At 38.2% G+C, this 23,886-nt stretch overlaps 1 protein-coding gene across 2 annotated transcripts in view; it reads left to right on the top strand.

Annotated features, from left to right (window-relative positions):
• Positions 1-22,179, top strand: part of LOC124122155 (autophagy-related protein 9A-like) — a 279,064-nt gene extending 256,885 nt beyond the window's left edge. For both annotated transcript variants that reach the window (XM_048386919.1, XM_048386914.1), the window contains exons 20-21: positions 15,240-15,343; positions 17,090-22,179. In XM_048386919.1, coding sequence (XP_048242876.1) covers positions 15,240-15,343; positions 17,090-17,560 — 575 coding nt within the window. In that variant the 3' untranslated portion in view covers positions 17,561-22,179. The remainder of the gene's footprint in view (positions 1-15,239; positions 15,344-17,089) is intronic.
• The last annotated feature ends 1,707 nt before the right edge of the window (positions 22,180-23,886 follow it).

Here is a 23,886-nt window from a genome sequence, read left to right as displayed (position 1 = left end):
TTATTTTTATCGATAAAGCGATATTCAACATTTTTATTAAGTTCTTCGTTCATTTTACTAGGAGACCAGACTATATAACTACACTCTTTTTGTAAATTGATAAGAAACAATTGATAACCGTATTTGGTTGGTTTGGCATCACTGATATAATAAAAACCTTGTGGTAATTCTTTCCATTGAATAGATTTCTCCATTATTATATATTTATGTTAGCATTTGTCTAAATGTAATCACACGATAGTAAACAATCTATTTTTAATCTCCAACCAGTTCTTTGGTTTTGGCACGGAATAATTGACGCGCTTGTTGCCTCCCCTGTTCTATGAACTTTTTTTTCTCATCTTCGCTAATACCACTGGTCTTACGAGATTTTGATCGAATCTCCTGCTTCATTGCGTTGTATTTGGTGAGTTCTGACAACACTAAACGAATCTCATCCTCGGATATCTTACAATCGGCCATTGCTGTCGAAATATGATCCTCAATGCTGTTCAACTTTGCTTCGGCGAGTATCCGAATACTATCGTGTTTTAATGCTTTCTTTTGTAACCTACGAGAAATGAATTTTATCGCTATTCCTGCCAGTCCCGAGACTCCAGCGGTTATTTCCATGCCGAGCACGATAGGCGCGGCGATTATAGTTGATAGTAAACCGATACCCGCTACACCGAGTCCCATGCCAGATACTAAAAGCACGGTGTCAACTCCGTCCAGAGCATTCACGGCTCTGCGATACTTTTTATACAATCCAAGTCTCAACTCCCTCTCCTTCCCTATTCGATGTTTTATGTCGCTTATTTGATGTAATCGAAATCCATCAACAGTATCCATCTTTTCAAATGCTTCACCGAGCGTCGGATATAAACTCATAGTGTATATTACGATCATATAATAGTCTTTAATTGGTCTTGCTTAAATGTTTTGAGACTATACATCAATCTTATCAAATGTATATTATACGGCAAGAATATCTTAGAAAGAGAAATACTGTCACTTTTAATAATTTGGACCCCCTCGAGGGTTGCAACGGGCGATGCTCCGATATGAATAATACTGCAAGGTTGACGCTCGTGTTTCTTGAGCCATTTAATCGATAGACCTGGTAATATATCGAAGGCATCTTCCGGTGCATCTCCGAACAAGACTTCAATAATAAGCGTAGAAAGATTAGGTATTGCACTCAGGTTAACTTTAATATCTTCGAATTCAGTAACCAAATTTAAAGTAACATTTTTTAAGGCCGGACGACTATATAACATATGACCTGGGTTTTCTGGCAGGGGGGTAACTAACACACTTTTTCATTTTGACGGGATATAAGCCGCGAGTACGATGCCACTATTTATTATCTTAGTTAAATTATGTCCCTTACCCATCATCACATAAGGTGGGGTAATGACAATATTCAGTAGCCACTCGATGTTTGCTTCGATCATAGTCCATTTATTATCGTCGTTGTGAGTAATATTGTACGAAGTGTTTTTAAGGAGTCTACTAACATCAACATCGCTTAAATCTCCTAGATTACCCGTGAATGTAACTTCTTTCCGATTGTATACATTATCGTGTAAGTGTAAAGCGTATAACTTACCATTGGTACCGGGTTTATCAAATCCTTCCGTGTCTCCGAGATCGGAAAGCACAATTGTATTACATTGTCTTACTGTTCCAGGGCCTGATGCATCAACCATTATTTTTAATATGGAGTGTTACACTTAAGTATCCTATATGTACAGGTTGGTGTTTTACATCTAATACAGAAATTTTAAGGTCTGAAATAATACCCCGCTTTAATTTTTTATATTGTAATGTTGAGAAAGATTCCGTTCTACCGCTATTATATTTTTCATTTTTCACTGGAACACTTCTTAGCAGAGTTGAAGGACTTTCTTGTTGAATATTATCTGTTGTACTAATTTGATCAAGATGGATGCACAACTCTTTATAGGGAACTAAATCGGGTAAATAGAGTCCCTGATCTGATGTCTTGATTACTGTTATTTCTCCTCCCCATCCAAGTGTGTATGCTAAGTTCACGTAAAGCTTTACATCCTTTGTTCCAGCGTTTAAAATCAGTAACCCATTTGACTCATTTTGTGTTAGACTAATTCCATTAGGCTTAAAAAATTCATCATTGAGTGAGCATACGCTGTAATACCCATCAGGTATAATGTATTTTTTACCATTTATTTCTGTCTCATTATTATAACCCCTCGTAGCACTTATATTGGTCCACAGTGGGTAATACGTTACATCGCATAGAGCGACTTCGAGTTGTCCATCCGAGTTATCGATAGTACGAAGCAGTTGAATAGACTGACCATTTGTTATTCCCAGGAGTGTAACATACATATCAAATATACAATGATACTATATCATAACTTAAATATGGAATCAACCATTATTTTTAATATGGAGTGTTACACTTAAGTATCCTATATGTACAGGTTGATGTTTTACATCTAATACAGAAATTTTGAGGTCTGAAATAATTCCACGCTTTAATTTTTTATATTGTAATAACGAGAAAGATTCAGTTCTACCGCTATTATATTTTTCATTTTTCACTGGAACACTTCTGAGAAGAGTTGAAGGACTTTCTAGTTGAATATTATCCGTCGTGCTTATTTGATCAAGATGAATGAACAACTCTTTATAGGGAACTAAATCGGGTAATGCATTATGTACAAACATTGTTACGCCGGGTGTTAATGTTGTTTCTTCTCTCAATCCAAGTGTGTATGCTAAGTTCTCACCAATAATTATTTTTGTGTTTCCATTGATGATTTTCAGCATCCCATTCGACTCATATTGTGTGACACTAAATTTAATAGTATTAAAAAATTCCTGATTAGAATTAAAATATTTATCATTGAGTGAGCTTATGCTGTAATACCCATCAGGTATAGTAATAATTCTATTAATTCTATTTTGGTCATCTATTACAAATATCTCATTATTTCTTCTCGCAGCACTTATATTGGTCCACCGTTGGTAATACGTTACGTCGCATAGAGCTACTTCGAGTTGTCCATCCGAGTTATCGATAGTATGAAGCAGTTCAACAGACTGACCATTTGTTATTCCCGGGAGTGTAACATACATATTAAATATACAATGATACTATATCATAACTTAAATATGAAATCGAGATACATTACTAATCAATCGATTATAGTAACTGTCTCTGGTGCTGAATTTTTCGTTAAATTCCCAGATATCTTTGAAAATTACAGGGTCACGGCAACTAGCGATAAAATGGTGCACGATTGGTTTCACAATCCGATGCAATTTTGGCAGAATCAGTTAAACTTTGCCATATGGTGTGCCACAACGGGATGTGGCGTATCTGTTAATGCCCCAGGATTTATGCTAAATAAGTCTGTTTTATTATTTCACGTGTATTATCAGATTAGACGTATACTTAAAGAAATTAGTACTCCATTACCGCAGGATCGAGCGTGGAATTCCACAAATAATAATTATGATAGGTCCGCGTATGAGCGTATTTGTAATGAATTTAATATTTCTACGAGTAAAGATTGGCGCATTAAAGGAGCAAACCATGGTCTAGGTGTTCCTTACACAGGGGAAATAACCGTCAAAGAAGAAAGCGATGATTTATTTAAAGAAGTTAACAAAGGTCCATTTAATGCGTTTAAGTTGTTGCATACAAGCAAACTTTACATAAGAATGTATGATTATTTTCTAAAAACTCATCATTGGTTTAAAGACTGGGAACTTTCGAGTAACGATTGGAGAGGGGATATTATGACTTTAAGAGTGGTTTAATTTATATTGTTACAAAATTTATACAAATGAACGATACCGCAAACCCTTGGAATGAATTTCTTAATGATAAAACGGAAAATAATTTTACTAACCCAGGATTTGTAAGATTTAATGAATCGATAAGAACTTATGTATGGGCAATTCTCGGAGCACAATCGCAAACACGAACATCCATTATCGGTTCTGGGACGGCGCTCGATGCGCAAAAACAGTTTGTCTCAAACGTGGAGGACGCCATTAATTCACCAGTTGACATACCATCGTCTATAAAGCGTTTTCAAGATGCATTACAGTACGCTCAATCCAAAGTGGACTTCGTTTATGCGCCGGGACTATACATGTCTCCGAGTAATATGGAACTTAAGATCGGTCAAGTGATAGGCTATAATAATAAAATTGTTATCGCTACCGATCAACAAAAACCAGGTATAAATTCAGATATTAACGTCGAATTAATAACGCAAACGTTCACGGGCGAAAAGGGAATAGTCAAGCCGCAAACACCACATGTTTCACAACCATCTACTAATGCACACGCACAAGTACCACAGCATATTGAGGCTAAAAATCAACAACATATCGATGAAAAAACAGCGCTTGTAGTGGGTGGAGTCTCGGTTGGCTTACTCATGATTTGGTTAGCGAACTGATTTGGTGGTTAAATAGTTCTTAGCGAATACGTACAGCAGCCCTGCAATTGCTACGATCAACCCCCACAAGTTTTGACTAAGCCAAGTGGTGGTCTTAGCTAATAAATTCAATAGCCAGGAAACAACACTCCCTATTATACCGGGAAGTGCGGCCGCGGCTTTCTCAGCGAGCTTTCCCAGTGCTGAACCTAATGCTTTTAAATGCTTTTTACCACTCTTTTATACCATTTTTATCGCTAGGAGGTGATCCGCCTCCACCTGTACTACCACCTGTTAACGAGAGAGTCAAAGTCGATATAATAAATCCCAACGCGGTTAAAATACTGGCAATGGTTATTCCCTGTTCTCTGAACAATGTTTTAATTTTATCGGCCATTGTAGTGTCATCGTTGAGGACTTGATCGATAGTTTCTCGAATACGACTGATTTGCGAACGAAGTGCCTTTCTATTACTGGAAGCTGCTTCGAGGCGGGCCGATCTTTCGTCTTCTAAGTTACGCAATCTTTCCGCTACGCGGCGTCTACTGAACTCATCGCCCGCCTCTTCGAGTTTTGTTTTCTCGTAAGCTATATGATTGTCGATTTCGGATATCTTGGCCGTATTATTGATGAGTTCTCCCCGCATTGTTCGCATTGCCTTGTCAAGACCTCGTAATTCCCTAATACTGAACTCCGAATATGGTACCTGTAACGTGGAATTATCGTAATAGGTATCTAAGATTTCTCCGAGTCCGTCCGAGGCCACCATCGAGGCTGCTTCCAAATTATCTGTATTAACGAGTTCATCACGCACGGTTCGAAGAACCTTAGTAGTCTTCGCGGAAAGTCGTCGGTAGTCCACAAAACCTAATTCATTACGAACAGTGCTGATGTCGTGTTTAGTGGCTATCGTAGACAAGGCTAGGGGCTTACGAGTACGAGAATGCATAAGATCAATATCCGGAGAGTCACGCAGTCGCAATATTCCTTTACTATCTATCGTAAACTTTGAATAGTCACGGCCTATTGGGGTATCTTCTTTTAAGGCATCGTAATAATCATTGACGGACGATTGTAAAAGTTCATCGTTAAGATTCAGTACCCTCTTCAGTTCGATTCGGATCATCAAAGGTACTTAGATCAAAGTCATTAATATCAAAATCAGTCATTTTTATATTAAACATAGGGTACATAATTTCAATATAAACAATGTCTTCACAATACGGACGCAAGTTAAACCCACAACGTAGACTTCGAGATCCATTAGGGGTCAAAGCAATTCGTCAGTCTGTAACTATAACTAATAACCCTAGTACCATAGATCAGAATCAAACGCTTCTGGTTCGCTTTCCTAATCTCGGCGCACACGATGTGTTAGTTCCGGGAACTGTCCGACTAGCATTTACGATTAGTTTGACTTCTACAGACGTTAACAGGGAGCCCGTTCAGAACATAGGTTGTGCTATCGTTAAGAAAATCGCTATTAAAATTAGCGGTAATGAGGTTTTGAGTATCGATGATAGCGATGTATACTATTGTTACATGGATCTCTGGAGAACGGATAAAGAGCGGGAAAACTTACAGTACCAAGGTATTTGTAATAAGAACACATTGAGACTGCGCGTGGGTGCTGAAAATGGTGTTGATACCAACGAAAAAGATAAGGCCGTTGCCGACGCATTAGGTAACAGATTCTATGTTCCCCTAGACTTTGAATTACTAGATTCCCACATGCCCTTTTATCAAGCATCCCTTGGGCGATAGGTTAGAATACGAACTCACTTTTAATGACTACGGCAGAGTAATCAGATCTGCTAATGAAGATGCTAGATATTCCATTGACAATATCTCTCTGGAGTACGATATGATAACGGATCCCGAATTAGCCAGACAAATTCGTAACCAGTATACGGGAAGTTTAGCCATTTTGTACGATCGCGTGCTGCGACACCGAAAGATCACGAGGGACAAAAAAGATACGATGTGGAATATCAATCTAAACGTTCCCACGAGGTCGCTGAAGGGTATTTTAATGTTGTTCGAGGATCCCTCTGATGCGTTTAAAAGAAATACCGAGAAGTTTTACAATCCCAAGATTACAAAAGTAGAATTGACTATCGAGGGCGTTCCTAATCAACTATATAGCCAAGGAATGCTAGCGTATCACCAGTGGGATGAGATTAAAAAAATTCCTTCTATAAAACGTTCTCCGGAAGTTAACGCGGTCGTGAAAGATCTGTCTCTCGGGAGTGTATCGATGGGTGAATACCTCACCACGAAGTACGCGCTATGGCTCGACATGCGAACAACGGACGATGACCAACTACACGGCGTGGGAGGAGAATAGAAAATGCTAGCGAGGGTGCCACCATACAGATAACGAAGCTTCAGGAAGCGGCTGGTAAATTAAACATATATTTGTACGTGATTATGGATGCGCAACTTAATATACAGAATGGGCAATTCGTGCAAGCAATCTATTGATAATCTTTTACCTCAAGATCCGCACTGCGCTATCATATGCGGGCAAACGGGCTGCGGAAAAACAGCCTTTATTCTAGATATTTTAGAAAGTCATTATCGGGACGTTTTCGATCATATCATTATTCTGTGCCCGACTATAAGCGTTAATAAAACATACCTATCGAGAGATTGGGTAATGAATGACGAGGGGGTACACAGAGTCGATCCGGGCGATCGTTTACAAGACTGCCTCCGATTATGTCACGAAAAATACAAAGGAGAAATGACCCTTTTTGTAATAGACGACTGCAGCGCGAGTAAAGAACTCACAAAAAAGAAAGATATGCTTTCGTATTTAGCATTCTCCGGTCGGCATACTCAACATAGCGTTTGGGTACTTACTCAAAAATACAACTCTGTCCTGAAAGATCTCAGAGAGCAGACCAAATGGGTAGCACTGTTTCATTGCAAAGACCGAGATTCATTCGAGGAATGTTTACGCGAAAATGATGTCATTTATACCAAGGGCGAACGAGATAAAGTCAGAAAAGTGTTAGCGGCAACGAAGCACTGTAAACTCGTATTAAAAACCGATCAACCAGCTGCTTATGCAATTGCTTAGCAAATTATAGCAAAATTATAGCAAAATTATAGCAAAAATGTAGCAAATTATAGCAAAATGTAGCAAATTATAGCAAATTGAACATTAGCGGTTAATATGACATAAAAATGTGGTTCGAAATCCTCATTCTTTCGCAACAGTTCATTATTACGGGTTGTATTGGATATGTCATATTATATTATGTTAGACTTAAATATCTCCTTAGGTATTACATTATGGAATGCGACGAACTCATCGAACAAATGCTCAAAGAATCTGATGCAGATCAAAAAACACATCAACATGCTGAAGTAGTTACAGATAAACATAGAGAAAGACTCGCCGCTTTGGTAGCCGGTGGAAAATGTTCCCAATATTTGGGGGAAAATTATACCATCGAAAAAATTGATAACATGACCGACGAAGAGATTAAAAAACTGTACGCTCGTTACGAGTCTAGACTGGGAGCTACCATGACTAAAACGATAGGGTCTTCTATATTACAACTATACACAGCCGTAGCTAGTATGTTTCTCCCCATCCCGGCAGAACATCGCCTGTATTTATGCGAATCTCTCGAGAAAGACCCATTCATCGAACACGCTATAAGCGCAGTGAGCTGTGAGTTTGATCATAGATACGGAATGTTTTTAGCTCCGTTCACCACAGCTTTAATAACGGCTAGGTATTGTCAATTTAAACATACGTGCCCACTTAATAATATAAATGGAGACACAACAGATTGCGGAAACACAATCACAACAGGTGACACCACAGATTGTGAACGAGGAACCACAGATTGTGAACACACAACAACAAGTGAATGAGGAACCACCACCAGTGAATGTGAATGCACCACATGTGAATGAGAAAACAAAAAAACAACCCAGAGTGACAAAGAATCCTTTAAAAATAGCCGCAGGAAGAAAGGGTGGGCGCGCGTGCAAAGCGAAATTAATAAATAATTCAAATATTAATCCGATTAAAACATGGGCACTAGTAGGAGTTGCTGGTATAGCGGTTGTATGGTTCTTTTATAAGACCGGAGAAGAGAAAACGTCAACCCCGCCGCAACAAGAAGTTCAATTAGAGGTTAGTCCTCATATAATGCTATAAGAAGCATGACTACTCCAGCTACAGACGGTAAAATGTTGGTAAACGCGACGTATCATTCAGCGGTGGTCACCGGCTTGGCCATTGGCTATGCCCGTATGGCTAAAATGATTACTAAAGCCACACCTCCCAAGCTAGATTTTAATGGATATGACATACCAATGATGGTTCTGGATATTGGATTAGCTATGGCAACGAAGGATATGCTCATCAAACAAGGACTTATCCCAGAAGACATAATGAAGTAATTAAACATTTGAATATTTATATTCATATACTATGGCAACAATTGCGATGATGGTCGGTGGAGCTGTTGTTAATGCTCTAGCTTTTTCGGGGAGTAATTATTTATTTTCCAGTATGAGGGAATCAAACGCTAAAGAAGTTGAAGAGGAGCGTAAACGACATAACGAAGCTTTAGAACAATACCAAGCAGCCCAGTTACAATATACACAGCAGAGAATGAAGAGATTAGACTTTATTCATGAACAACTGATTAAGGAAGGACATTCAATTCAAACGTTTAAGGATGGCGAATCTGCCATGCACGAATACTTCCTCGTTTATGGGAAAAAACTAGACCCAATACCAAGACCAACAATGAGTCAGTTTTATACACCGTCAGAGGAACAAAAGAACCGAGAGGTCACATTTATTATTATTGGATTGACTTCTCTATTGATTTTCAGCTATACCATGCATACGTCAGAGTGACAGCTGTGGCTATGCATAATCAATATCTCACAGTGTAGCTGTGATTTGCATTTAGACAAATGATATGATAGATGTATATACCATGAATAACTGCAAGTTTACACTCATGGGAAAGACTACCCTTTGTAACCGACGCTGTGTTGATTTTTTTTACTGCGGCATACACAATTATTACATCAGGCGCGGAAACATAAACTATACGTGTTCTGTATGCGGGATAGGGGTCAAAGGTCGTTATTGTTTATGTAAGGAACACGGTGCTGATAGGGTCAGGAACCAGATTATTTATGCTAGGAAGAGAGATTAGATCAATGAGAGGAATAGGTTGGGGAGAATATGTATTTAGATATGTGAAAACAACCAATTAGACATTTGTCTCATTTTGCATATACCATTCAACCACAATGGTTTTTGTCAGAGAATTAAAAGCTATGGCAAAGCAAAGTGGACTGCGTGGATATTCTCGTATGAGAAAAGCTGAATTGATGGATTTACTCGGTTTGGAATACAACAGACCCCAGACTGTTAGAGAACTCAAAGTTCGAGCGAGAAACAGTGGGCTGAGAGGTTATTCTCGAATGAGAAGAGCTGAATTGATCGCTTTACTAGATAATAATCAACCTATTGATAATGATATTCAACCTAATAATGATGATAATCAACATAATAATGATAATGATAATCAACATCAAGAATTAATATTTGTACCCACATCCGCCGGCGTTGGTAAATATCTAAGAGGTTGGAAGATGGATATTAATTCCAACATGGATGTTAACGATATTCAGCCCATCATATCGAGTAAAATTAACGAGGAATTGGATGATTTACATAGTATAAAATACCAGCTGACGATTAAAATGACATTGAGTAAAAGTAACACAGACGATAGCACCGAATATACCGAACCATATTTCCGTAGCAATCAAGAAGTTATAACCGAATCCGATACTATAAACTCATCATTAGATACATCAATTCAGAGGATACAGGAAACTTTAGAACGCTGGACTAATAGAGGTTCGGGTTGGGGTGTTGATAAAATCGATAGTTTATATTTAGATATAGCAAATTATATGCCTTTCAAAGGTGGATCTTATATAGATTTACCTCCGTATTATAAGAAGAAAAAAGCCATAATTAACGTAAAAAATAAATCCGATGACTGTTTAAGAATGATGATAAGATCTGCATTGTTCCCCGTAGACAAAAATCCGGATAGACCTTCTAGCTATCCCCAAAACGATGGACTCAACTTCGATGGTATAGACGAACCTACACCAATATCACAAATTGATAAGGTGGAAAAGCAAAATAATTTAGCTATAAATGTTTTCGGACATTCTAAAGGAATTATTGTACACAGGATAAGCTCCGCTCCGGAAAATATCCCCAGAATCAATTCATTTCTGATCGAAAAAGATGGTAAATATCATTATACGTGGATAAAGAGTTTAAACAAGCTATTATACGATCAAACTAAATATAAGGGAAAGAAATATTTCTGCGAAAGATGCCTGCATGGGTACAGCAGACAAGATCTATTAGAAGCGCATAAAGAAGACTGTAGAGGTGTTGGACAGAATGCTATCAGGATCGATATGCCTAAAGAGGGAAAAAATATATTAAAATTTGAACATTATTGTAATCAAATGCCAGTACCGTACGTAATTTACGCCGACTTCGAAGCGCTTATCAAACCCATAGAAAATACCAACCATAGCAATACTGATAGTAGTTTTACGTACAAAACTCAAGAACATATTCCTTGTGGGTTTGGATATATAGTTGTAAGGTATGATGGGAAAACAAACCCGCCCGTGATTTACAGAGGTCCCGATGCAGCGGGAAAGTTCCTAGAATATCTACAAAATGAAGAGAGAATAATCAGGGAAAAATTATCGTGTAAGAAACCCATGCGTATGACGAGGGATGATTGGTGGGCTCATAAGAAGTCAACGAGTTGTCATGTTTGTAACAAACCCCTGGATGGGGATTCCGTAAGAGATCATTGTCACGTCACGGGTAATTATCGGGGAGCCGCTCATAACGAGTGTAACTTGAAACTAAAAATGAACTCTCAAACAATACCCATCCCCGTTGTGTTTCATAACCTTAGGGGATACGATTCACATCTCATTATGCAAGCTATCTCGAAGACCGACGGCGGTTTAACGTGCATTCCTAATAATATGGAAAAATACATATCGTTCTCGTTGACTAAACCTACACATTATAGGGACAAGGATGGGAAATCTAGAACAAAGCAAAGTAATGGGCTTAGATTCATAGACTCCGTACAGTTTCTGTTATCTTCCCTGGACAATTTAGCTAATGCGAACAATCCCGATGACTTCGCGATAACAAATAAATATACCGATAAGATAACACGTCATTTGTTGCTGAGAAAAGGTGTATATCCTTACGAATATATGGATGATTGGTCTAGATTCGAAGAAACTGAATTACCACCCCTCGAATCATTCTATAGTAACTTAACAGAATCTAGAATAACAGATGCCAATTATGAACACGCTCTGACGGTCTGGGATAAATTAGGTTGTAAGAATTTAGGCGATTATCACGATCTGTACTTAAAAACCGATGTACTGTTACTCGCCGATATATTCGAGATATTTAGAAAGACATGTTTCAAACAATATGGCTTGGACCCGGCATGGTACTATTCCAGTCCCGGACTATCGTGGGATGCATTGTTGAAGAAGACCGGCGTAGAACTAAAACTACTCACAGATTACGATATGCACTTGTTTATTGAGAAAGGATTAAGAGGTGGTATATCGATGGCAGCTAAAAGGTATTCTGAGGCTAATAATAAATTAGTGGAAGGATACGATCCCAGTAAACCCGACACGCACATATTATATCTCGACGCTAACAATTTGTACGGATGGGCTATGAGTCAACCTTTACCCACGGGTGGTTTTGAATGGGTCAATGATATCAATGTTATTAATATCCATAATATCGAAGTGAATAAAGGGTACATACTAGAAGTTGACTTGGAATATCCAAGTTCGTTACATAAAGATCATAACAGTTATCCGCTAGCTCCCGAAAGATTAATGGTTAATAAAGATTGGATGTCGGAATATCAACGCTCCTTGATGGGAAATAGTAGGTTAGCTAACGTAGAAAAACTCGTACCAAATTTGATGGATAAAACAAAATATATAGTTCACTACAGAAATCTCCAGTTGTATCTATCGTTAGGTATGAAACTTAAGAAAATACACAGAGTTCTAAAGTTCGATCAAAGCCCTTGGATGGAGCCCTATATAAGGTTGAACACAGATTTAAGAAAGATAGCTACCAGCGATTTCGAAAAGAATCTGTATAAGCTCATGAATAACTCGGTATTTGGTAAAACTATGGAGAATCTAAGGAAGCGTGTTGATGTTAAATTAATCAGATCTAATGAGGAAGAAAGACTCAGGAAACTTATAGCCAGTCCGGCTTTTAACAGAAGCAAGATATTCGATAACGACTTAGCCGCGTTGCATATGCAGAAGAGTAATATAAAATTCAACAGACCGGTGTACGTCGGTATGAGTATTCTCGACTTGTCAAAACATTTAATGTATGACTTTTATTACAACGAACTTAAGAAGCAATACGGCGATAGATGTGAGGTGTTATATACCGACACAGATTCTTTGTTGATGGAAATACAAACCGAGGATGTGTATAAAGATATGGCAGAAAAATTAGATATGTACGACACGAGCGATTACCCAAAAGATAATCCACTGCACAGCGTTGTAAATAAAAAGGTGTTAGGTAAGATGAAGGATGAATGTGCTGGGACCCCTATAGCGGAGTATGTGGGATTAAGACCTAAGATGTATTCTATAAAGAAGTCCGATAATGGAGAGATAAGAAAAGCCAAGGGCGTTAAGAAGTATGTTGTAAAAAAGCATATCAAACACGAACAGTATAAAGAATCATTATTCAACGGTAGAACGTTCAAACACGAGATGAACTCTTTAAGAAGTTACAATCATAGGATATATGGATTAAGAATGAACAAGACATCATTATCCCCCTTAGATACAAAGAGATGGATTGATAATGATGGTGTAAATACCTATGCTTATGGTTATGGTGGTAATACCGTACCGTCGGGAACTATGAACAACTCTTCTCGTACAAATGCCCTACCCGGTCCATCTTGAAGATAATAAAGAATAGGCTCTCCTTCTTTCGTAACCAATCGACTAATGTTATACGTCTTAAGGGACCATATGGGATCGGTTGCGCGACATAGGCCTCCTTCGAGTTCACCGGCCTGGTATAAATATCTTACGCTTACTCTATCCGGAAGTTTTCGTTCTTTGCCTCTCCTCGGTGCTGAAGATTCGGAAGTCACGGATTTCATTTTAATAGCATCGGATGGTTTCTTCCCTATTAATCTCGTTACTTCATTATTCAGCGCTGATACAACGGCTGATAATCGTGTCACCCATTCGGTTGATCTCAATCGCTAGGATTTCATTTCTATCCCATACTGATAGCCAAACAAACGTTCCGCTAATGTCCTGTTAAATCTTTCGACGATAGCTTGACTGCGGTGGGCCTCTCTTTCACCACGGACAATTTCGACATCGTTCTTTGTTAACAGTTTAGTTACCGATCCCATAAACTCGCGACCGGGATCTACTTGAAATAGCTTAGGCCATTTTAGCGGTCCGCGTTTATATATGAGACTCAGTGCATTAGCTACCTCTGTTGATTCTTTAGATGTTAATGGCTCAGCCTCTTTGTATCGACTAGCCACATCCACTACCGTTAAAGCGTATTTATACGTTTTGCGTTTTACCTTATCGTGGGGAAGAAACAAGAGGTCAGCCTGATGAACTTCATTCGTTGTAAAAATATCAAACTTCTTCCTCGGTATATAACGCGGTGCTGGTAAATATATCTGCCACATCGCTTGTTTCTTTAACCAATCCTTGGCCACATCTTTAGATACCTTAGCCGCGGTGGCTAATTTTTTTATTGCTCCTACACCTTTCCAATATCCTCGTGGGCTATAGTAAATTTTATCCATTATTAATTAATATTGATATTTCGTTTAATATAAATCTGGCTCCAGTGGAAGTGAGCCAGAACCATCATTACCTATAAAAATTTATATCATAGACTCCAGGTGGTGGTGAGCTGGAGTCAATTTAGCTGAATCTTATGACTATCATTGAATCGCATAATCATTTTGGCATAAAAAATTCCATCTGTAGTGATGGTATAGGTATATAAATCCAGCTCCAGTGGAAGTGAGCCAGAACCCCTATTACCTATACTACTATAACTATTGTTTCGATTTTTTTATTTTGAGGTATCAAATGGAATTTGATACCTGATTTTAATGGTATTAGGACCAAACAAGATTATTCAGTGTCATGGTTAGAATATATAAGAAGTCTAACAATTACGATGAGGCTTCAAGCCATTTTGGCCTATGAAAGCCTAATATAATAAGCCTGAAGATAATTATTGTACTTTCAGACATTCTGGCTTTAAGCTTTATAATAATTATTTTAATCCTATCAATAATAAGATGACTCCAAGCCAGACATCTGAGAACCTTAAGAATTTTGAAAGGAAATGTTCTTTGGGAGACTGGGATTTTTGTTAGAGACAGAATAATTTTGGGTAAAACTTTGGGACTTATTTTTCTCTGAAAGGAGAAATAATTAAATCTGGGTTTTTTTTCTGGACATCCAGGTCTCCCAACAAAAAGAGGTAATTTTGTTTTGTGAAACAGAAGCAAAATATTGTTATCACAGTAACTTCATAATCAAATTAATTCTTTCCAAAAAATCCCAGAACAAACCGCCACCACCCACCCCATATCCAAGCATTTGTATGCTCTTGCCAAGTGAGCTAAAATGTATTATCCATTTCAGCCCAAAAGGATATGGCTTCACTCAGTGTAATGCAACAGGAGAATGCAGCATTTTCCTCATTGTACAGCCCAATGCCAAGCCTAGGCATTGGTGTCGGATATGGGGTAAGGCATCTGCACATATTAGAATCTGAATAATCAGTTTAAGTACTAAAATGCACGTTATTTATATATATATTTTGCTGGCTGTGAACAGTGAGTTTCTTTGCACCTCTGAATTATTATGTCACTCTAACAGAATGTAGTTCTCATGACTCTTTTCTATCAGCTTCTGTACTTGCAATATACATTTTGGGAGACATTTATATTGGGCTTCTTTATTTTAAAGAAATTTTACAGTAAATATGGTGAAAATGAAGCCTACCCAACTGGAAAATACAATAGTACACTGTATATGGATCAGTAGACACATTAAATGTTAAGTTAGAATCAAATACTTTTCAGATTTGTTTAGAATGGAATATCTAATAGAAAGGCACAACAGTAACATTTCTCAATGTTTGAGCTTGAACCTCTTAAATGGTATCCTGGAATTTGACCCTCACCACTTCTGTACTCAATTCCAAGCTAACAACACATCCTTTTTACCCTTTAGAAATATTTAGCACAACAGTAGAGGTTATGCATTGTCCACTGATTGTACCAGTGCCCTGTTTGGGGCAAGTTTTGTCTCTGGTTTAATGGATTTTAAGCAAACACTTCATATATGGATAGTGCCTCTTGTAAGACGGTTCAGAGGAGGTCTATCCAAATCCAACTTCAAATAATCATGACAAAAACTGACTTAAGAATGGATTCCATGATATACATTTTCCAAAATCATAAATTCTTCAACCAGTTGTTAAAATGTTTTTCAATGAATAAGAAGATATTAATTACTTAAATAATTTCACCTTTAGAGACTGTCATCTGTGGTCTAGTGGTAGCGTCCGCCAGGAGAGAAAAAGGTTGGGGGTTCGATCCCCGGCTGCGTCATACCAAAACATGTTAAAAGATGGTACTTGTTGTAACCCTGTCTGGCGCACAGCATAATGGGGCTAAAACAAGGACTTATCAACTCGAGTCAGTATACTGTTTTCTCTTTCTCTCCCCTCTCTCTCTCTCTCTCTCACACACACACACACACACACACACACACACACACACACACACACAAACACACGTTGGTGAAACAAAATTACCAGTAGTTCATTTTGGGAAAGGGTATAGTGACTCTAATTACAATCTGAAGCTATCTCCTTTGTTTTTTTCTTTATGGTATTAGTCACTCAGCAAGTTGTCGTTGGTGAAACTATTCTATTTTTGCGATGTTCGTAGAAGTGAATTCCACTGTAATTTCTACACATTTATAGATTCTAATGTAATAAAAAGTCAAGAAACTTGCTTTATTTTGATGAAATAATAGTTTGTAAATAGAGATTTTTTATGCAAGAATGTGTGTCATAACAAGTGTCAAAATTCTTGTATTTCCCAAGCGAAAGCAAGTTTTGTAAATCAGAATGACACACATGTGAGTGTAATAATTTCTATATTACCCATTATTTCTCAATCCTTTTGAGCCCCCCTTTAGAACAAATGCACTGATCACGATTACATTTCAGAAGGACGACATTAATCTTCAGCTATGACATCGTTTATAGTGTGTTGTCATTCCAACCTTACGTAAAGTAAGATTTTAATGACGCCCACAATTCCGTCCGGATGACATAAACAATACACTGGTGCTCGTGAAGTGATATCTGTATCAGTTGAGCTACAGTGATAGGTGCTATTTTGCAGTTGTAAGGTGAAAATAATTGTATCATTGATTGTGCATACAATGATGAATATCCTTCTGTTAAACTATTTCAGTTCAGCAGTATGGTGACAAGTAACGCTACCCAGAGCACAATGACCACTCATGGACATTCTCACCCAGTACAGCTTCCTGCTCGTCTTCGCGGAGCTCTCACCAGCATTGATGGACCTCTGTATACCTCAAGTATGGGCAGCTTACAGAACTCGACAGATCTTCTCAGTAGTGGACTAAGTGCAATTGCATCGTCGCGTTTTATTGATGAGGGTACACGGGAGTTGATGTCTGCTGATATGAGTTTCAGTGCTTTGTATATGCATGAAATGAGAAATAGACGTACAAGGCCCAGTGAAAATTTGGAAGACATTCGTACACGTGTTCAGTGGCAGAGACAGGACAGCAATACACCCCATAATTCCCCTCATACCCCTTCTATGCCTGAAATAGTGGAAAAACCAGTGGAGGAAGAAAAGGAAATTGACACGAGTGCTCCAGATGAGCAGCACAGGATTACCAAGTCATGCTGAAACCATCATCAACATTTGGAAAGGGGCAGGTCATGTTGAAGATGAGAAGCCAATTTCTTGGCTCTTTATATTATTTACTTGCCGATGTCAACTGAATTAATATTATCCACACAGAAGAGCAACACATGCTATGTTCAGCCAAGCTGAGGCATCACTATTTCGCAGTAGCATTCATAACACAAAGTAAAAATAAATTATTAGGTCTTTTTACTTTCCCCCATTCTGGCAAGAATTGTTACTGTCAGATATTGTGTGATATGTTATGTTCTTACTGCTGTTAAAGCACTGACATGCATGTATTTTCCACATTCTTTTGTATATGTTTTGACCAATAATACTGGATGAAAGGCTTCTCAATGATTGATATATTGATTTACACTTTTGTAGATCCTAATGGATGCTAGTTACTGAAAGAATGCATTATTAAGATAAACAAGCAATCTCTTTGGCACTGTATAAGCAAATACCCCATGGATGCAGTACAACTGCATTTCACCTTGCCTGCACAGTTCATGTTAGTATGTGTCTTGGTGAATTGTGAAAGCTCACAAGCAAAATATCTTAACTCACTGCAGAGGGACCTGCTGGGTCCAACCAACTTTGATGTTGTCGTATATCTTCACTGGAGCGATGAAATTGATGATAATGCGTGTTTGTCTTTGGTTACTTTTGCGATGCAACAGTATCTAGGCAACTTGTTTGTGCCCAAATGCTCCAAACACCTTTTCATGCCTAAGTAAGGCTTGCAGAATGTTGATGATATTCATGAACCTCATCAATTGTATTGTCTATTGGGTCTGATGGAGTTGTTAAAGATCAAACACACATTTTAAAGTAGTTTGTCTTTCTATCATATTGTTCACTGGTATGTTTCTTTATGAAATTTTTAATCTATCGTGTACAGTTATGGTTTTAAATATAATCACATAAGCTGTCTGACTGCACTTCGAAGCATATTGTGTGACAGTAAGGACAGTCATTCTTGAAGTTTCTGAATATATTGTAACAATTAAATTAAATATCACTAAATGCTCTTAGCGTTGTACTCATATCTTCATGGATGGCTTTTGGTGTTGAGACTTTTTCTCTGCAAGTACTTTGTCAGAGCATGTTCACCCAGTTTGTCCATTTTTCAATGGTCACAGACCATTGCTTACTTTACTGCCTTGTCACAGCCTGGCATTTTCCTCAAATGAATCAAGTTTTGATGGATATACCTCTATGACATAATATAATGTCCACAACAAAAGATTTCACAATTTTGTGATTCCTATTGGTGATTAGAACTTATGAATTAATCCTCGTATAAAGGTTGCTAATGTTTTAGGTAGGATCTAAATTTCCCATGTATAAATAGGTTGGGCATTTCAAACATACTCTGATCATGAATGTCGGAATTTAGGGGTTTTTTTATTTATAAGATGGGATCCTGGATGGGACTCAACCCCAAAAAGTATGAGAATCTTTACTTTACTAAAAAGTGTTATCCCAAATATAACATTTGTTACACTTTTTTTATTACTTGCTCGTGAAGAGATCACCCGTTTAATAAACATACAGCTGTATTACACATTGTGTAATACTAAAATGTGTGCTTATGTACTGTGGGAACAAGTTCCATGACCTAATATTAAAAGCTCTAAACATAACTTGGCTCATTCAACGACATTGCGTGTGGAAATGATAGATCACTGAGAGGAGCTTAAGCACACTCGATGACCCCAGCAACCTTGTTGCTAGGCTGACGTCACATGGCATTGTTTTGATGATGGATCTTGCTGCAAAATTCCACAAATTACGTCACAGTGTATTGTGCTGTGATTGTAAACTTTGTGGTGCAGGTCTCCGTTCCACATCAAGGTGGGCCTTGTGTTGCATTATTGTGCTGAAGAACACCGGTTATGTGCTGTTGTATGCATTTTTTTTGTGTTCGTGATTTGATGAGCAGTCTGAAGTTATTATTGGTGGCATATGTATTTATAAGAAATGATTTCAATATGATTTTGCGATATATGGAGTTATAAATGTTAAAACTGGTATGCACTTAGGTCTTTATGTTTATAATTCCATAAACGTAAAACCTATATTGAATTCGATTCTTAATGATTTCTATTAATAATGTGAATATAGATTACGATTTATTTGAATATATATACTTGGAAAATAACAATTTAAAGATTTTTATCAAAATTGAAAAAAGAAATGCTGTGTCTAACCCTTCTATAATCTCCAGTCCCTGTAGGCTGTCCCCTAGGGCCAGGATTGTGAAATAAATTTTTTTTTATTTCAACATTAATCCAATGTCAGGAAATTGTGCTTCATAATATGCTCATACTTGTCGCAGTTGTCTGTGTATTCAGATGGATGAGTGAGTTGGATTTAATGGCACTTGAAACAGTTTGTCATTTATTTGATGTCATCTCACTATCAGACTCGTTGCAATGAGAAAAGCTCTTTTAGTTCGAAAAAACATGCTAGGTGGTCAAAGTGTAGCATTGTACCCAAATCTTGAACAAGCTGTTTTGGTGTAGCATCATACCCGACCCATACCCTGGCTATCTCAGTGTAGCACTGTACCCGACCCATAGCTGTTTTTCCTTACTAAAACAGTGGTGTAGAACAGTACCCGAACCAGGACTAGGCTGACGTAATCTAATGCAGTGTCATTCCAGAACCATGGCCTGACCCTTAAACATTGTACATGTACCTGAACCACAAAATGGCTGTTTCAGGCCTTCACATCTTGAACAAGGATTCTTCATGTAGCATTGTCCAGGACAATGCCTGGCTGTCTGGTTGTGGCTTTCTACCCGAAGCATGAGTACCCCAACTGTGACCTGTGACCTAATAGGTACTCTTTCTTGAAAGAACCAGGTTGTCAACTGGTGCCTTTGCTATCCTTAGATTTTTCGAAATTAGATTTTTCTCTGTTTCCATGGAAACAAGTTAGACTTAGCTGAAGGTAGGTGTTGTTTCCAGAGCAGAACTAAAAAACTATTCAACGTTTTTCACCCAAACTTGGTACATGTATTAATCAAATGCTAAAGTGGTGCCTTTTGCTATTTAGGAATTAAAAAAAAAAATCCTGTTTCTATGGCAAGAAGTTTGACTTTAAATCCTATTTGTGTGTTTGTCCGGACCATGACTCTAAAACTAATAGGTACTCTTTCTTGATTCTGTGCACAGATAAAGACCAGGTAAATAATCATGCCTACCAGATGTATCTGAGGCAGATGTATTTCGTAAAATTATCATCTGTCTGTATTTGCTTCTGATTTAAATGGCATCTCCAAAAACTGAAGTGTGTTTATGATGACAACAATAAGGTAATACTATACTGTACTAATTCTTTCAAGGTTTATGCTTAGTGTTAAGGAAAGTGTCCAAACTTACGTCATCCAAAATGTCATATCTACATCTGGTTGCCACAGGCTCAATAGCATGCACAGCTGCCTTATGCTCACTTTAACTTCTTTCTACATCATGTGTTCCTTCATAGGATACACCTGGAGATTAAAGGTTAAACGCCCCAGAAATGTTTTAATGACAAATGGAACAAGTGCTGGAATGAATTTACTGAGGAAATGGTCATGCATGTGTTCTGTGAAAACAACCCTCTGACTTAGATTTTAACCATGATATTGTAGCCCAACTGCAGGGTCTAAGTATGTAGCTGCCAAGCTCATACCACAATTTCAGGTGGCCATTTCTGGATAAAAATGTCATTGGAGATATTTAATTAGAGACAGATAAAAGAAGTTAGATAAGTTTCATGTTTCCACTGCTTTAACTGTTGTTTAGTCTCTGGTTGATGGTGAACCCAAGACTCTTCCATGATTACATATTGCTCAACAAAATCAGCTTCAAAACTTCGTAACTTGTCTTGAAAGGTGATGAACCTGGAGCGTTTCTGATAAGGTCAGAAGCCTTGGAACCTTGGCTGAAATCTGTGTTATGCCCTGTCCATTCCTCAGAATCTTTTCAACTCTCTCAGTAGAAATTTATACTGTTACACAGGCCTCAAAGTTGCGACTAAAACGGTCACCAATTCGACCTAAATTTCAATTTGTCTATTGTCTTAAATTCAGAGGTAGCGTTTAAAAATATCTTGTGGCGACTTAATTCTATTGCTTGACACTTGTAGACACAAAAGTAAATAACAGCTGATTGTGGAAAACATGTCTGCTAATAATTGTACATGTGTATAAGTCCTCCTTAAGTCGACAATACACAGAAATACAGAAACATTAATGTAATTAGTATTTTATTTCAGTTGACAATGCTCATTGGATAAGCAGGGATATACCTAAATAATCTAGAAGCATAAATTGCATCATTGTTTGAGTCACAAATAACAAATCAAGAACAGTTTCCACTAATATACAATTTCAAGATTAGTGCTATGACTTGTACATATTATAATAGTTATTTGATAAAAGATAATTTCAAATGCTTTTTGCTACTTACAATATTGGCTTGACTTCTTGATTTAACCACTGGCTACCTGGAGCCATATGCCTACTTGGTAAAAATTTAAACTTTGAGGCCTGCTGTTTTGCTACATGAAATGTGGTGTGTCATTTGTACTCAATCATATCACTATAATATCAACATATATACGGAAGTGTTTGTTTGTTTGTTTGCTGTTTAATGACGCACTCGGCAATAAATCCAGCTATATGATGGCAGTCTGTAAGTAATCGAGTCTGGACCAGACAATCCAGTGATTGACATCATGAGCATCGATTCACGCAATTGGGATGCGATGACATGCATCAAGCAAGTCAGCGAGCCTGACTACCCCATCCCATTAGTCGCCTCTTGTGACAGACATTGTCACCTTTAACAGCATGTAGGGGATGCTGAAGACCTATTCTACCACGGATCTTCCAGGCTCTCTCGTCCCCTCTTGAACTTTGCTTCATCCCTTTGCAGCATTCCCTAAAGCTCTGCACGCTAACGTCGAGCAAATTCGACAGAGGTGTCACTTATCGTGCATCTGATGTCGAACCCATTTGATAGGCGAATAGCATAACGACATCCCAAAATAAAACACGACATATCTATTTACCAAGAAGGCTTTGCGTAACATTTAAATTACGTATGACATGCATAAATGCTCAGCTTGCTCAATATTAAAACTTTCAGTAGTTTATTAACCTCCAAAAGAAAATATCGCGAATTAAAAACGTTTCGGCCAAACTTCTCGGCACACAACTAGATCTACCAGAAACGGCCTTTTTTTACTTTTGGCACTTCACGTTGAGCGCATGCAGTCCGATATTTTCTTTACTATTTGATCATTTTTCATATTCGATCATAATTTTTTGTTTGCTGACGAAAGGAAATTAAAAAAAATTAGCAACTTTCTGTGTAACTAATTGTAAACAAAAACAATCTGAATCGTAACATCGTCGATTGGATGGAACTTGTATGATCATGGCAACGGCGGTAAACAAACAACTCCACTTGCATCGCGATCCCGTAATACTATACCCACGCGCAAAATAAAAGGCAGGTGGTTTTAAGCAAATGGGTAACAAACACGGAACCGTAGGGTGATCCGAGTTTTAGCATGTAGTGAAGCCTGATGGTGTTATCACTGTTTTTGGTTGCATTTTGGAAGCCCCGAGTAAAAACGCAACATAAAAAACGAATCGCCAAAACGCACCATTTCAATGAATGTGTGGGTATGATGCACCCATTTCTCGCGAAATAGAAAATGCACGAACTGTAGTGGGTATAAAACTGGGGCCGATTCTTGGACCTACCACTCCTTGGTAAAAAATGCCACGCCTAACTCAAATTCAGAGAAACCAGGCTATCGGACGTTTGGAAGCTGGGGAGTCTGTCCAAGATGTTACCCGTCATTGCAACGTTAACATAACCACAATGTACCGTCTCCTGCATCGATACAATGCTTCCTCGGAGCGGTCGTCCTAGGGTCACCACACCTCGACAAGATCGGCAGATTACCCGTCAACACCAGCGAAGTGAAAGTGCTCGACAGACCATAGGAACACATGATCGACACATCAGCCGGGACACTGTGATCCGACGTCTCCGTTCCAACAACCTCAGATGTCGCCGACCAGCAACGTCGTCCTGTTCTCCAACCACGGCAACGACAAGCACGACCTCAGTGGGCACAGGGTCATCACAATTGGCGTCATCGTGAGTGGAGGCATGTCATCTTCTCTGATGAAAGTCGCTTTTGTTCTCCCATGCAGACCGAAGTGTCAGAATTTGGCAGCGTCGAGGTGATCGTTTCGCTGACAGAAACGTTGTGGAAAGGGATCCATGGGTGGACCTAGCGTCGTGAAATG

The sequence above is a fragment of the Haliotis rufescens genome, unplaced genomic scaffold, assembly GCF_023055435.1.
Source record: "Haliotis rufescens isolate VD_foot unplaced genomic scaffold, xgHalRufe1.0.p SCAF_10, whole genome shotgun sequence".
Taxonomy (NCBI): Eukaryota; Metazoa; Mollusca; class Gastropoda; order Lepetellida; family Haliotidae; genus Haliotis; species Haliotis rufescens.
The sequence above is the reverse complement of the archived record's forward strand: the minus strand, read 5'-3'. Positions and strand labels throughout refer to the sequence as shown.